We start from the raw sequence: 14547 nt of genomic DNA, 5'->3' as shown, positions 1-14547 counted from the left end.
ATTTATTAAAGATACAATAAAATATACATTATGCACACATAATACAAATTTTGCTATACTATTTAAATTTTAAAGCAAAGTATGACTAATTCTAAATAATAATTCTTTCATAACACTCTCACATGTGAATATATTAATACTCGATAGATACATATATATTATTTTAATTTTCTAAGACAGCTTTCCTGAATAACATTTTTCAAACAATTTTAGGAAACTTTCCTCTCTGACGACAATTATAATTAACATTGTTACATATTCACAATATTAGATTAAAAGAATAGATCTTAGTAATACTAAATTAATCAATTACTTTATCATTGTTGCAGAAGTTAATATAATTAATATTATTGCAATGTTTAATATGTTCAATTAATTTAAAATATAGGGATATAGTTGTCTATTTTAGCACGATGCTTCTGAGCAACGCATTCTGCGATCCACACAATATTGCGACATTCTTGTTCCTTCAATTTCAAGTAGCTATAGAATACTCCAAAGTGAAATTGTTGAAGAAATGCATGGACATTCAAACGAACCTGTGTATACCATAAAGTTAAAAAATTTAATTGTTAATATAAAAAATATTAATATAAAATGTGTTATTAATGTTTGCATGTATATATTTTACATAAAATAATAAATATACTTGCTTCATGCTCAAAAAACTTGTCTTCCAAGGTTTTATCACCTGGATTATTACCTGCGCCTTCAAATAAAGCACTGTATTCCTGTTTAAATATGAAGCAAGAAAAGAAAACATTAATTTAAACACAAACTTAAATTTAAAAACTTAAACTTATTATATGCTATAATTACAGTTACAAGATACAGTAACAATTATATAGTTACAATTATGTAATTACACTGTAATTACGATTACAAGATTAATAATTATCTATTTTAAAAGCATTAATAATTTATATTAAAAAAATTATTAATTCATTTTATAAAGCTTTAATCAAACTGTATGTTCAAAGTTTTTCTCACAGCATAATATTCTGCTACAGCCTTCACTTGTTCATAATCGTCGGCTCTTGCCAAGGCTGCTAAACCATCTGGATTCAAACGTCCGCAACGTGGATATAATTTTGCACGATCATCTTTACCCAATTCAGTTCCAAATGAATTAATAGTTATAATGATTGCTCTTCTATCTGCTTCAAACTAAAGATATAAATATAATGTTATCTATTTCACACAATGTTATTATTTTATATAAAGAAGACAAAAGCAATCAAGAGCCTGCACGATAATTTGTGCACATATGTTTTATTATAATCAAATTACATTGATATTTTAATTAAGTGATAGATACAATCACAAAAGTGTATGTTTTGGTTCTTTTTTTGAACCATCTTCAGCGCAATTGTGAAGTATATGAAATATATTATATCAAAACAGAACAACAGTAAGTCATCCATGTTGTCAAAAAGTAAATGTTATAATGGAATTTCAAGATAGAAAGAGACTGTCCGATAAAATATACTACATTTAAAAAAACAACTGGCGATACAAATATACTGAACTCGAGTGAGTCACGTATGTTGTACGGAAGATAAATGTTACACACAAATGTTCGAGATAGAATGATTCGTATCGTCATGATCGTTCTGCATCGAACATTCGTATGTAACATTTGCCTTCTGTACAACATGGGTGACGCATTTAAGTTCAGTATATTTGTATTGTCATTGTTATTTTTTAATGTAGTATATTTTATCGGACAGTCTCTTTCTGTCTTGAAATTTCATTATATAACATTTACCTTCTGACAACATGAATGACTCACTCTTATACTGTTTTAATATAATAAAGTATATTCCATATACTTTGTAATTGCGCTAAATATGGTCCAAAAAAAGGACTGAAACGTTTTTTGTAATTGTGTCTATCACTTAGTTAAAATATCAATGTAATTTGATTGTAATAAAACATATGCAACAAATTATCGCACTCTTGATTGCCTTTCGTCTCCTTTGTATGATATATTCGTAAAAGCATTTATTAGTTCGTTTTGTTATTATTTTAATACGGTGGAGTATCTTACAGCAAGTATTTCACACATAGTATCTGCAGTTGTACCACCAAGTTCTTTGCAAAATTTATAAAATGCTTCTAAATAAGCTTTATAAAGCGTATTTCTTATTATTTCAATATTCATCTCATCCAAATCTTGCTCAGATATGCAATCCACAAAGAAAGGTGCTATAACAAAATAAGCACATATTTCTCAGGAAAGTATATCATGATTTCTCATATAATGTGCAAGAATAAGAACAATATAAATAAGAAATATAATTTAAATCAAAATCTTATATACCTAAAGGTGTATCTACCAATACAGCATTATACAACTCGGCAGGTGTGGCAGCAACATGGATTGCCTCCATTTGCTCAAAGCTACCAAGCGGATGGCATTTTGGGATCAATTCTGAAATAGGTCTTTGATGCAAAGTACCAGTGATTAACAAAATGATGTTGTCAATCATATAACTATAAGTGATGAAATCTAGAAATTGAGACAGAGGTTCAACAGAATGATTGCGCATATGTTGAAATTCTACGACCAGTTTCTCCCTCAATTTGTCGTCAATCACACTAACAGAGAGAGGAGATGGTTCATTTGCCAAGAAGCTGCCATAGTCTGTGCCAGCCAAATGTAGTTTCAGATCTAGATAGAAATAATTAATTTGAGCAAAAATAATAGGATAAGATTATGATTCATTAATAATAAAGAAACGAATTAATCGAAAGTACAAATCTTAACAAATAAAGAATTTTTTATGTCCCTTAGCTATTAGTTATATATATAATGTTACAAAGATATGAAAAATCTTTGTTAAAAACCTTTGTTGATCTAACGCTCTATCTCAGAAAATAAAACTATCGAGAAATGATTAAGTAAAGCGAATAAATACCTTCGAGCGTCTCGCATTGAACCAAATTCAGATAATCGCTCTGTTGAAGTATGCCGCACTTGAAACCACGGCACAGACCTTCTAAGTAGCCGCCATCGATGTTAAATATGCATCCCTTCATTCTGCGACGAGATTTTCCTCGGATACGTTCGTGTGAAAAAACCGATATGTCTAATTCAAAAGAGAGATCTCACTAGATCTCACATATGACTCGCCCCTTTTTTCATGAAGATCATATGATCAAGCATGCGGAGATATGTCGCGAGGCGTCACATGTACTTACTATCGATATCTGTTCGATTCTCGAATGTGTGTGCACATTTTTGAAAAGAGGTTTATTTTTTTTAGCTCAACCACCGATGAGATATCATTAAAGACCGATGGTCTTATGGGATTTAATGTGAGAAAAACTCGCTACGCGTTATTTTAGTTCATCCACTTATTATTTTATTATCGAAAATGTATAGATCTTTTATGTAACTGCCTCAAGAACAACAAATTAAACATTTTATTGTAAAATTACTGTTTTATTATCGACAATGCAAAGATTTACTTATATCAATATCTACAGGGCCGCGTTCGAAAACATCATTCGTGTGATCGTGTGCACACGAGCGTCATTCTTCTATTTTTGTTCAACTTTCAGTAAATAACAAAAACAGAACGACACTCGGTGCACATGGGTGACGTTCTTGAACGCATCCCAGTGGGTGTTTTCCATTTATAGTGACTGAAGTCGACACAAGTCTAGTGAAATCATCATTTGTACTTCTTACCAGTAAACAACCCAGACAGCACAAAACATTCTCAGGATCATCCTGAATATGTCCAGGACGGTTCAGGACATTTGTAGGATGTTTTAAGATATTATTATAAATATATTTATAAAAATTTAATATGCATACATAATTATTTTTAGTTGTGTCAGCTATTTAATATAATTTAGAAATCTTAAGTATTATAATAAGTATTAATGTCCTATAAATGTCCAGTGGATAACCCCTGGATGTCCCTAGGATATATCTGCCCTGTCTATTATATTGGACGTCTTTTGGATTTCCAGAGGACATATACATGTGCAATTGTTAACATTAATTTCGTTTAATATTAATAATTGAATTTGATGCGCACATTTTCATATATCCAAAATTATTATTTATTTAATATTTCATGAGAAATGTTACTGTTCGCAACTTTCCAAAAACTTTACAAACAATAGTATTCAATCGCTAGTTCGTTTGTTTACCGCTATGCGACACGCGAAATTGTATTTGAGATTTGGAGAATTATATAAAGCTTGCAAAGAGCAACTGACAGGAAATTACAAATGTAATTATTTTCTATCAGTTCAATTTCTGATGCAATCCCAACATAGGGAATTCAGATATTGGATTGTTTAGAAAATATTACACAACTCAAACCCGGGAGCCAAACCTAAAATATTCATGTACAGCACGAAAGCCTCAAATATTAAAGAACGGTGAACTATTTTTAATATTGGCAGTAAATAACAAAACATAATTTTAATTTATTTTTAAATTTTAAAATTTGCTCCTTGAAACATACGAAAAATATCCCTAACATATCCTATAAAAATCCTTAGGATGTTCCACAGGATCTCCCTGGATTCTCCAGAGGTTAATATACGGCTATCATTTACTCTTCCTCAGGACATCCAGAGGAGATCTGAGGATTATAATGGGATATCCTGAGGATATCCTACATATATGTCCTGGATGCCCTTTGGACGTCCTAAGGACATCCTTGTGCTGTCTGGGATATGTTATTATTGAAACATTTTTTTATGCATATAATATGCATATAAAATGTTATTTTTACGATAGATAAAGCAAAAAGAATAAAATTTTTAATAAACTACGTTTTTTATTTGATCAAACCATTATAGAAAATAAAATAATTATTTCTAAATAAAATAATTTGTGTGTGTGTGTGTGTGTGTGCGTGTGCGCGCGCGCGCGCGTGTGTAGTATAATACTTTTATAATCTTTATTAATTGTGTATGTGCTTTTGTATGTGTTTATATACTGGGTGGCCCATTTTAATCCATCCAGTCGAATATCTCAAAAACCAAGCCCAGAAGAGAAAAATGTTTCAAACAAAAGTTGTGTGGCTTCAAGAGGGCCATAAGATGGTGACAATGATTTGACCTTGGAAAATTATTTGAAAGTCATGTAAAAGTCAACTTTAAAATCTTAAATGGAAACCCCTATTTTTTATTTAGCATTCTTGTAGTTGACATCAAGAGCTTTCCAAAACACTATAATAAAGTATTTTTTCATTAAGTACTTTTTAGTTATTTTATATTTTAATCTGACATATTTTGATATAAAAAATTAAATATCTCGTAAAATATTTAGTTTTTGATAATCTTACCGTAAAACTTCTGTGTACAGAATAATAAGACAAATTAATTAGTGCCAAAAAAAACAAATGATTGTTTAAAAAAATACATTGTAAATAATTTTCTTCAAAACAATTTTTTTTTATACTAATTGATTTGTCTCATTATTCTGTACATAGAAGTATTACGGTAAGATTATCAAAAACTAAATATTTTACGAGATATTTAATTTTTTTATATCACAATATGTCAGATTAAAATATAAAATAACTCAAAAAGTACCTAATGAAAAAATACTTTATTATAGTGTTTTGGTCAGCTCTTGATGTCAGCTACAAGAATACTAAATAAAAAATGGGGGTTTCCATTGAAGATTTTAAAGTTGACCTTCACATGACCTTCAAATGATTTTCCAAGGTCAAATAATTGTCACCATCTTATGGCCCCCTTGAAGCCACACAACTTTTGTTTGAAACATTTTTCTCTTCTGGGCTTGGTTTTTGAGATATTCGACTGGATGGATTAAAATGGGCCACCCAGTATATAAACACATACAAAAGACACATACACAATTAATAAAGATTATAAAAGTATTATACTACACAAGCGCGCGCGCACACACGCACACACGCGCGCACACACACACACACACACAAATTATTTTATTTAGAAATAATTATTTTATTTTCTATAATGGTTTGATCAAATAAAAAATGTAGTTTATTAAAAATTTTATTCTTTTTGCTTTATCTATCGCAAAAATAACATTTTATATGCATATTATATGCATAAAAAAATGTTTCAATAATAACATATCCCAGACAGCACAAGGATGTCCTTAGGACATCCAAAGGGCATCCAGGACATACATGTAGGATATCCTCAGGATATCCCATTGTAATCCTCAGATCTCCTCTGGATGTCCTGAGGAAGAGTAAATGATAGCCGTATATTAACCTCTGGAGAATCCAGGGAGATCCTGTGGAACGTCCTAAGGATTTTTATAGGATATGTTAGGGATATTTTTCGTATGTTTCAAGGAGCAAATTTTAAAATTTAAATATAAATTAAAATTATGTTTTGTTATTTACTGCCAATATTAAAAATCTAATATTAAAAATAGTTCACCGTTCTTTAATATTTGAGGCTTTCGTGCTGTACATGAATATTTTAGGTTTGGCTCCCGGGTTTGAGTTGTGTAATATTTTCTAAACAATCCAATATCTGAATTCCCTATGTTGGGATTGCATCAAAAATTGAACTGATAGAAAATAATTACATTTGTAATTTCCTGTCAGTTGCTCTTTGCAAGCTTTATATAATTCTCATGACCAAATCTCAAATACGAGTTTGCGTGTCGCATAGCGGTAAACAAAGGAACTAGCGGTTAAATATTATTGTTTGTAAAGTTTTTGGAATGTTGCGAACAGTAACATTTCTCATAAAATATTAAATAAATAATAATTGTGGATATATGAAAATGTGCGCATCAAATTCAATTATTAATATTAAACGAAATTAACGTTAACAATTAATTGCACATGTATATGTCCTCTGGAAATCCAAAAGACATCCAATATAATAGACAGGGTAGATATATCCTACAGACATCCAGGGGTTATCCAGTGGACATTTATAGGACATTAATACTTATTATAATACTTAAGATTTCTAAATTATATAAAATAGCCGACACAACTAAAAATAATTATGTATGCATATTAAACTTTTATAAATATATTTATAATTATATCTTAAAACATCCTACAAATGTCCTGAACCGTCCTGGACATATTCAGGATGATCCTGAGGATGTTTTGTGCTGTCTGGGATATGTATAACGTGCGCATAGTATATATGTTAAAACGAAAAATATTGCGTGAAACTAAAAAAAAAACGAAATATATTAATTAATTCGTATACGCTTAATTATTAAGTATTTCTTATCTATCATTTATGGATGTAGAATGTGTGGACCATAGTCAAAAAGTGGATGTATTAGCATAGACATGAACCAAAATGACCGACAGTATCGAAAAGTGGATGTATATTAGCATGAACATGAACCAAATGACCGATAGTACTGAAAAGTGGATGTGGGTAAATGTTTCCAATTCCTAAAAGTGGATGCACGGCGCTGCTCTACGGCCTAGAAAAGGCGTCCCACGAAAATCGCCGGCATTGCCTCTCTCAGGCTTCTCTCTGATATAAATTTAGCCTATTGTAGGCCAGGCTGTATGCGCGGTTTAGTATTGCGCATATACAAGCGCTATATGTACTTACTTACGCTATTACAAGCGAGTGTAGTTGCCACCGTTACCGATTGCTGCTGCGCGCGCTACTACGGATCGTATCGGAAATTCGATATACTTATCCAAATATCGATACATACTAATATCGGAAGATGAAATAACGATACAAAATATCGATACTGGAACCCAAAAATATCGATATTTTGAAATATCGATACTGTATCGCCCATCTCTACTTTGAACGGTAGTGGGGAACTGCATAGGCGGCGCCTCAGATATAGGGATGTTCGATTCTCTTAAAAGAATCGATTCTTGAATCGATTCTGAATCGAATTATGAAAATCGATTCTCTTAAAAAATAGGAATCAATGAATCGATTTTGCAAGAATCGATCTAAAAAATCGTACAAAATTATTTATATATAATTGAAACATAAATTTACATAAATCTAATTAATTAATTAATTTTAGCTAATTGTGACCATAAAAATTTTTTAATTGAATTAATTAATTTTAAATTTTAATTAGTTTTTTAATTTTTAAAACTTAAATTAATAAAGGAAATAATTAATTAAACAATTAAGCTTTAAATTTTTGAAAAATTTTATATTATTAAAAAAGTATTTACAAAAAATATATGTTTATTTCACATACTTTTTACATACATTTCTTTTATATACTTTTATATACTGCTTTGTTTTTAGTACCAAATTACTTATTCATTTTTTAATTGCCAATCTTTAATGGACAGTGAATTTAAAAATAATAGTTGTAGATGATCGGGCGAATGTCGGTTCCTGGAATCTGTTAAAATTGTGAAATTGGCTCTTAGACTATATAGATTGTAAAGAGTGTAGACATAGGCTGTGGTCGGGAACACGCTAGAAATGCTTCGAAGCATTTTTAAAAATAGAATCAGTTCTTCGATTCTTAGGGTAAAGAATCGATTCGCAAAAAAATCGTATAGCAAAGAATCGATTCAAAAAATCGATTTTTTGATTAAAAAAATCGATCTTTTAAAGAATCGAATCCGGATCGAACATCCCTACTCAGATATCGGCTAATCGGTCCGAAAAGGGCATCTAATTCCGAGGATTGATCTAACCGGATTTGGTGAAATTAGCCCTAAATACGTCCATTATTTCAAAAGATCTTTATATTTCGAAATCGTTTGCTAATCTTGTCGATTCTTAAATTAGTATTTTAATCAACAAATATTTAAAATTTTCTATATGGTAATAATTTGCATAAATATTTTACGATGCTTTACAAATTTATATTCTTATTGTTGAAACTTATTCGTATTTTTCTCTTTCTAGATTTTACCTTTCAAGTATTAAAGCGATATTTTTAAGAAAACAAAATGGATAAAATAGTGATTGAGTTTAATGCACGATTGATTGTAGCAAACAAGCAACGTGAATTTGCAGACAGATATAAGAAACTTAAGACTGATGAGGAACGTGTAATATTTACTTTCAATGCTATGCTCGAGTACAATATGGTTCCTAGTAACAATACAATTGGTATACCAAAAAATGCCAAAGAATCTGAGAAATTACGGGAGCAAGGTAATAAAGTTTTTATCAAAGGAACTCTCAATAACATGACATGCATTGATGCTCTGAAATTATATACGAAGAGTATAGCCTTTGCACCTTATCCATCTGAGCAGCTTGCTCTTGCCTACGCCAACAGATCAGCAGTATTATTTCAATTAGGTTTACATTCGGAATGTATTCAGGATATCGACAGAGCACTAGCCCTCAATTATCCTGATGATCTAAGAGCAAAGCTTTATGTACGTAAAACAGAATGTTTAATAATTTTGAAAAATTGTTCTGTGGTGAACATTTTGAGGGAAGCGCAGCATTGGCTAGATAAAATGTCTTTGAATGATGTGAGTCGAGAAAAATTACAATCAAAACTTGATTTTTTTAAGGCTGCACAGACAGAACAATCTGTTAAAGATAATTTGATATGCACGCAAGTGAAGAAATCTGGAAATGAATCTTGTCTCCCTATCGTTGCATCCCACAATGATGAAGTTCTATGCGCATCGGATGCAGTAGCTATAAAATACAATACGCGCTATGGTAGACATGTTATTGCTACTCGTGATATTCAGCCCGGCGAAGTAATTGCTGTGGAGAAACCTTACACATTGTTATTAACGCAACGAAATGTACAGACGCATTGTTCAAACTGCTTGAAGGTGTGCTGGACGAATATACCCTGCAACTATTGCACTTGTGCTATGTATTGCTCAGAGGAATGCAAATATGCCGAATGGAAAAAATGTCATGATATAGAATGTGCTGTCTTCCCTACTTTGATTGAATATGAATGTTATAATCTTGATTTACTTAGCATAAGACTTATTGTACTTGCTATAAGAGAAGTTGGTGATATAAAAAAATTAAGAACCATGTTGGGAAAGCTTAATGAATGTAATGGTATTTAAAATTTTTATCTCCTTTTTTCGTTCTTAATATAACAGCATTATATATGACATTATTGTTTTAGATCCACGGACAAGGGGCTTTTCTCAAGATGGAAAATTATATAGCAATAGATATATTAGCGTGTACAATCTTGTGACAAATACTGATAAAAGGTCTGTTTCCGATCTATTCAGGAGGTCTTTGGATACTTGCCTTATTTTGTACTTCTTAGCGACACGTACTGTGATGTTTGGTACTAAATTACCAGAAGATTTAAGCATTTTGGTGAAAAACGATGATGTTACATTTATCGGAGGTCTCATTTTAAGACATCAACAGATAATTCCCAGCAATATTCATACTGTATGACATTGGCTAAGTATTTTAATATAAATCGATTGTATGTGCATTTTTATCTACTGTTTATCTTTTATAAAAGTTCGATAACAGTCTTTTATTCGCTTTTTTTTTAACAAGTTTTCTTTGTCAGTCTCATTTAAGTCTGATTTCAGTTTAGTGAAGAGCAAGGCTTAGAATGTGTAGAACGCGGTATAGCCGCAATGCCATTTTTGAGTTTAATTAATCATAGTTGTAATCCAAATATATTGAGACACTCTAGACCTAAGCATATGGTGATATACGCTATGTATCCCATTCGAAAGGGCGAGCAGGTATATTATATTATATATGGCTTGGTAGAAATATTACTATATATGTCAATGTTATGTTTTATTACAGCTCTTTGACAATTATGGCGAACATTATGCTCTTAAACCGAGAGCAATGAGACAACAGAAGCTACTCAAACAGTATTTTTTCACCTGTGACTGTATTCCTTGTCAAGAAAACTGGCCTATGTATCATGAATTACAATCATTTAAGGTAAATAATAACGAATTAGATTAATAAGTAAAAAATAGTTTAGTTTTAATAATATCATGTTTTGTTTTCTAAATTGCAGACTTTAGTGAAGAAAGCAGAGGACAAGGCTAAGATAAGGAAGGCGTTGAGGAAATTTAATACATATGTTGATTTAGCGACAGAAGACAATGTGCGAGATAAATCTTACATTATCGAAGACTTGTTGAAGATGGTACAAATACTGCATGATTGCGCGCCGATGCCTTGTGAGGAAATGAATAACGTTATTGAGACATTAAAACGCGTATACGATTTGAACGGGAATAGATTTGAAATACCACAAATATAGACATATCAAAAGTAAAAACGAATTTTATTTATGCTTTTCGATTGATAAAATAACTTTATTGTTACTGTTTGATATGTGACTAATCTGTAAAACAAATTTTATGGAATTTTTTAAGAGAGAGAGGGGGGGGAGTGGAGGAGGGAGAGAGGGAGAGGAAGATTAATATTTTTTTGTCTACTATATAATAGATTTTCTAAGAGAAAGAGATTAATATTTTTGTTTTAGAGTTCTATTAATAATATTTATATAGTGTTTTATATGTATAACAATATATTTTTATTATAAAAATATAAATATATTTATACATCATTATATTAATTATATTTATTAAATCTAAGATTTTAACAACTGTAATGTTTTTAAAATGCAATAAAATAAGAGATGCTGTGCGTTAAGTTTATACTTTTCATTTTTTTCATTATCCTATATATAATTCCTAAAAGAAATAGGAATCAAGGGACAGGGTAATGTCTCGCGCCAAGTTCATGCGAAGCCGCGAGGCACTCCAATTATTTATACGCGAATCGACCAGTTGCGAGTTTCTTAAATTATCGGACCTCAATCGTTATTGAGGTCCGATAATCCTTTTTAAGCGCATTGATTAGCTAATTTCTAGAGACTCGAGAAAGTTTCTGTTTTGCAGCCAATCAATATGCTTAAAAAGTTGGTCGTACGACAAATGTAATATCGGCCTTAACCTGATATTACATTCATACGATTGACTATCGAATAAACAATTTCTAGAATTTTAGAGTCTCTATCGAGATTCTCCATCTGATAGCCAATCGACAAACATTTTCTTTTTCTTCTTCTTCTGTTAATTGGCAAGGAACAGAGTACACCACCGTTCATGCTGCCAGAGAGCCATCTCAGTTTAGTTCATGAGGACAAGAGCACCGCGCATGCGCGCCAAAGTACAGTTTTGATTCGTCAAGTCAGATTGAAACGCTACTCAAGCGCAGGAAGGAAACAATAGGAGCGACAATTTTATAGGACGGAAATTTTAAAAGCTCAAAGATGTCATAGGGGGGAGGAATCCCAAGGTTTCGCTCGATGGCAGAGAGGAGCGAACCACGATGTGCGGAGAGCAGCGGGCAGGACCAAAGAACATGGCCGATGTCTTGCTGGGAAGCCCCGCAATCGCATGCAGGGGAATCCACAATGTTGCACCTAAAAAGACTATAATTTAGATTATAATGATTAGATCGAATTCGTGTAGCAGTCACCACCCCAGTGCGATCAAGAGAATGACTGCAAAACCATGCATCAGGCGAAAAGGATGGATACAGTCCAAAGTACCGGGAGACCTTCCGACCCGCCTGGGAAGCAAGAAAGTCCCCCGTAGTTTTAATATATCTATCTCGAGCAAGTGAGTAGAAGTCCGTATGGGGAGGCAGATACTCCGAAGGCTCACCCCCCCCTCACAGCCCGTCCAGCAAGGAGATCCGCCGTTTCGTTACCCAGGATACCCACATGCGCAGGGATCCATACTAAAATAACGTCTATGCCCTGGAGAAAGGCCGACCTCAGCTTATTTTTGAGAACAAGGACTAGATAGTTGTAGTCTCTGTCGATTCTGTCGGAAGAGATGACGTCCATCACACTGCGGGAGTCCGAGAATATCGTCACCTTGTTGACACCATTTTCGAGGATGTATTCCATCGCATGGATGATAGCCATGCATTCGCCTGAAAACACTGAAGAGCTACAGTCAGCCCTAAACATTTTTTGAATGTGAAGAGACGGTGAAAAGATTCCAATGCCAACACAGTCCTCAGGCTCCTTCTTGGAAGCATCCGTGAAGATTAGGTGTCGACCATCAATGAGATGGGATAAGGACGACTGAAAAGTAAGCTGAGGAAACGGGGCACGGCGGATCAGCTCCACCACAAGGGGAGGGGTAACCTCGGAAGTTGGAATGAAAGACAAGGTTTCATAAGAGAAAAGGTGCATAGGAACCTTAGAAAAAGTGGCGATTCTACGCTTGTATTTTTTATTCAGGCAAAAGGCTCTATACAAAGGAAATCTGTTGAACAGGTTATATTTGTTATTGTTAAAAAGAGCGGCCTGAAGGTCATGAAGCCTTTCAATAAGAAGATTGTCCCTAAGCGCGAAAGATCGAAAAATAAATTTCGATGTCAAAAATGTAAAACGGGCTAATGCCCGACTCCGCATAAACCACATTAGTAGGGGTAGTCCGTCTCAGGCCCACACAGTGACGAAGGGCCCTGCGCTGAGTCCTATCCAAGAGTTCCACTAGCCCAGAATTGTGCAAGGGAAATATAAAAGAGCCATATTCAATAGAACCCCGAACAAGAGCCTTAAAAACGCAGAGCATGGTCCTGGGGTCTGCTCCCCACCACACTCCCCTCAGCGACTTCAAGATGTTGGAGAGTTTCCCGCACCTGTTCACCAGGTAAAGGGCGTGAGTTTTGCCGCTGAGAGTAGGATCCAGATAAATGCCAAGGAACTTGTGCGATTGGACCGAGCCAATAGCAATGCCATTCAGCTCAATTGAAGAACTCAAGGGATTGACCCTTTTTTTAGTAAATACCATAAGGGCTGACTTAGACGGGGAGACAGACAAACCCCTAGCATACAAGAAACGCGACAGGCCATCAGCCGATCTTTCCAAGGATCTGAGAGCGATCCCGGGATCAGAGGATCCAACGTAAAGCGCAATGTCGTCCGCAAACTGAACGATCCGACAATCGCGAGAGAGACCCCGCTTACAGCCAGAGACGTACAAATTGAATAAAAGAGGACTCAATATGGAGCCCTGTGGAACACCCCTGTCCGAAACAAAGTGAGGGGAAATCTCACCGTTAAAGACGAATTGGACATTTCTATAATTAACTAGTTGACATATGAACCAGCAAATTTTCGGGGGGAGTCCCAAGTCGATGAGATCCCTGACCAAGATATTAGGGACGACATTATCAAACGCCCCCTGGACGTCCAGGAACAGACACGCCGTTGCTCGTCCCGAGACAAACCCGCCATAAACGTCAGTCGTCAAGACACCCAAGTTGTCCGAGCACGACCTCCCTCTACGGAATCCGAATTGAAAAGGGGGGAGAATCCCCGAGGATTCCACCCACCAGTCCAGACGAGTCAAGATAAGCCTCTCCAGAACCTTCAAAAGGCAAGAGGTGAGAGAGATAGGCCGATATTTCCCCGGGGTGGATTTCGGGATGAGAAAGACCAAGGAGTGTTGCCACGAGGCCGGGAAGAGGCCGTCCTCCAGAAGCTCATTGTAGATGCCGAGAAGAATCCGCAAGTATTCCATCGGAAGAGCCGAAATCATATTGTAGTCAATTTGGTCAAGACCCGGAGAGGAGCGCATTTTTGCATTTCGA

General features: G+C 33.9%; 2 protein-coding genes across 3 annotated transcripts; one reads left to right on the top strand and one right to left on the bottom strand.

The window, feature by feature from the left end:
- Positions 1-8: 8 nt before the first annotated feature.
- Positions 9-3251, bottom strand: Vhaac39-1 (V-type proton ATPase subunit VhaAC39-1). Its single transcript, XM_070312418.1, has 6 exons — positions 2922-3251; positions 2324-2674; positions 2051-2208; positions 991-1167; positions 654-731; positions 9-539 (listed from the first exon to the last, which is right to left on the bottom strand). Exons 1-6 carry the CDS (start codon positions 3040-3042, stop codon positions 378-380), a joined length of 1047 nt encoding a protein of 348 aa, XP_070168519.1. The 5' UTR covers positions 3043-3251; the 3' UTR covers positions 9-377.
- Positions 3252-8461: 5210 nt separating this feature from the next.
- Positions 8462-11553, top strand: LOC138942352 (SET and MYND domain-containing protein 4). Of its 2 annotated transcripts, none has more exons than XM_070312523.1 (6): positions 8462-8769; positions 8854-9984; positions 10061-10341; positions 10491-10649; positions 10717-10860; positions 10940-11553. In XM_070312523.1, exons 2-6 carry the CDS (start codon positions 8898-8900, stop codon positions 11186-11188), a joined length of 1920 nt encoding a protein of 639 aa, XP_070168624.1. In that variant the 5' UTR covers positions 8462-8769; positions 8854-8897; the 3' UTR covers positions 11189-11553. The 2 variants fall into 2 exon arrangements, with proteins under 2 accessions (XP_070168624.1, XP_070168623.1); XM_070312522.1 differs by having other exon boundaries at positions 8854-9990; positions 10940-11552.
- Positions 11554-14547: the final 2994 nt, after the last annotated feature.

Source organism: Polyergus mexicanus, unplaced genomic scaffold (assembly GCF_030449975.1).
Source record: "Polyergus mexicanus isolate NDT 795.1 unplaced genomic scaffold, iyPolMexi1.0 SCAF_22, whole genome shotgun sequence".
In the NCBI taxonomy this organism is placed as follows: domain Eukaryota; kingdom Metazoa; phylum Arthropoda; class Insecta; order Hymenoptera; family Formicidae; genus Polyergus; species Polyergus mexicanus.
This window is presented reverse-complemented; position numbering and strand designations above follow the sequence as displayed.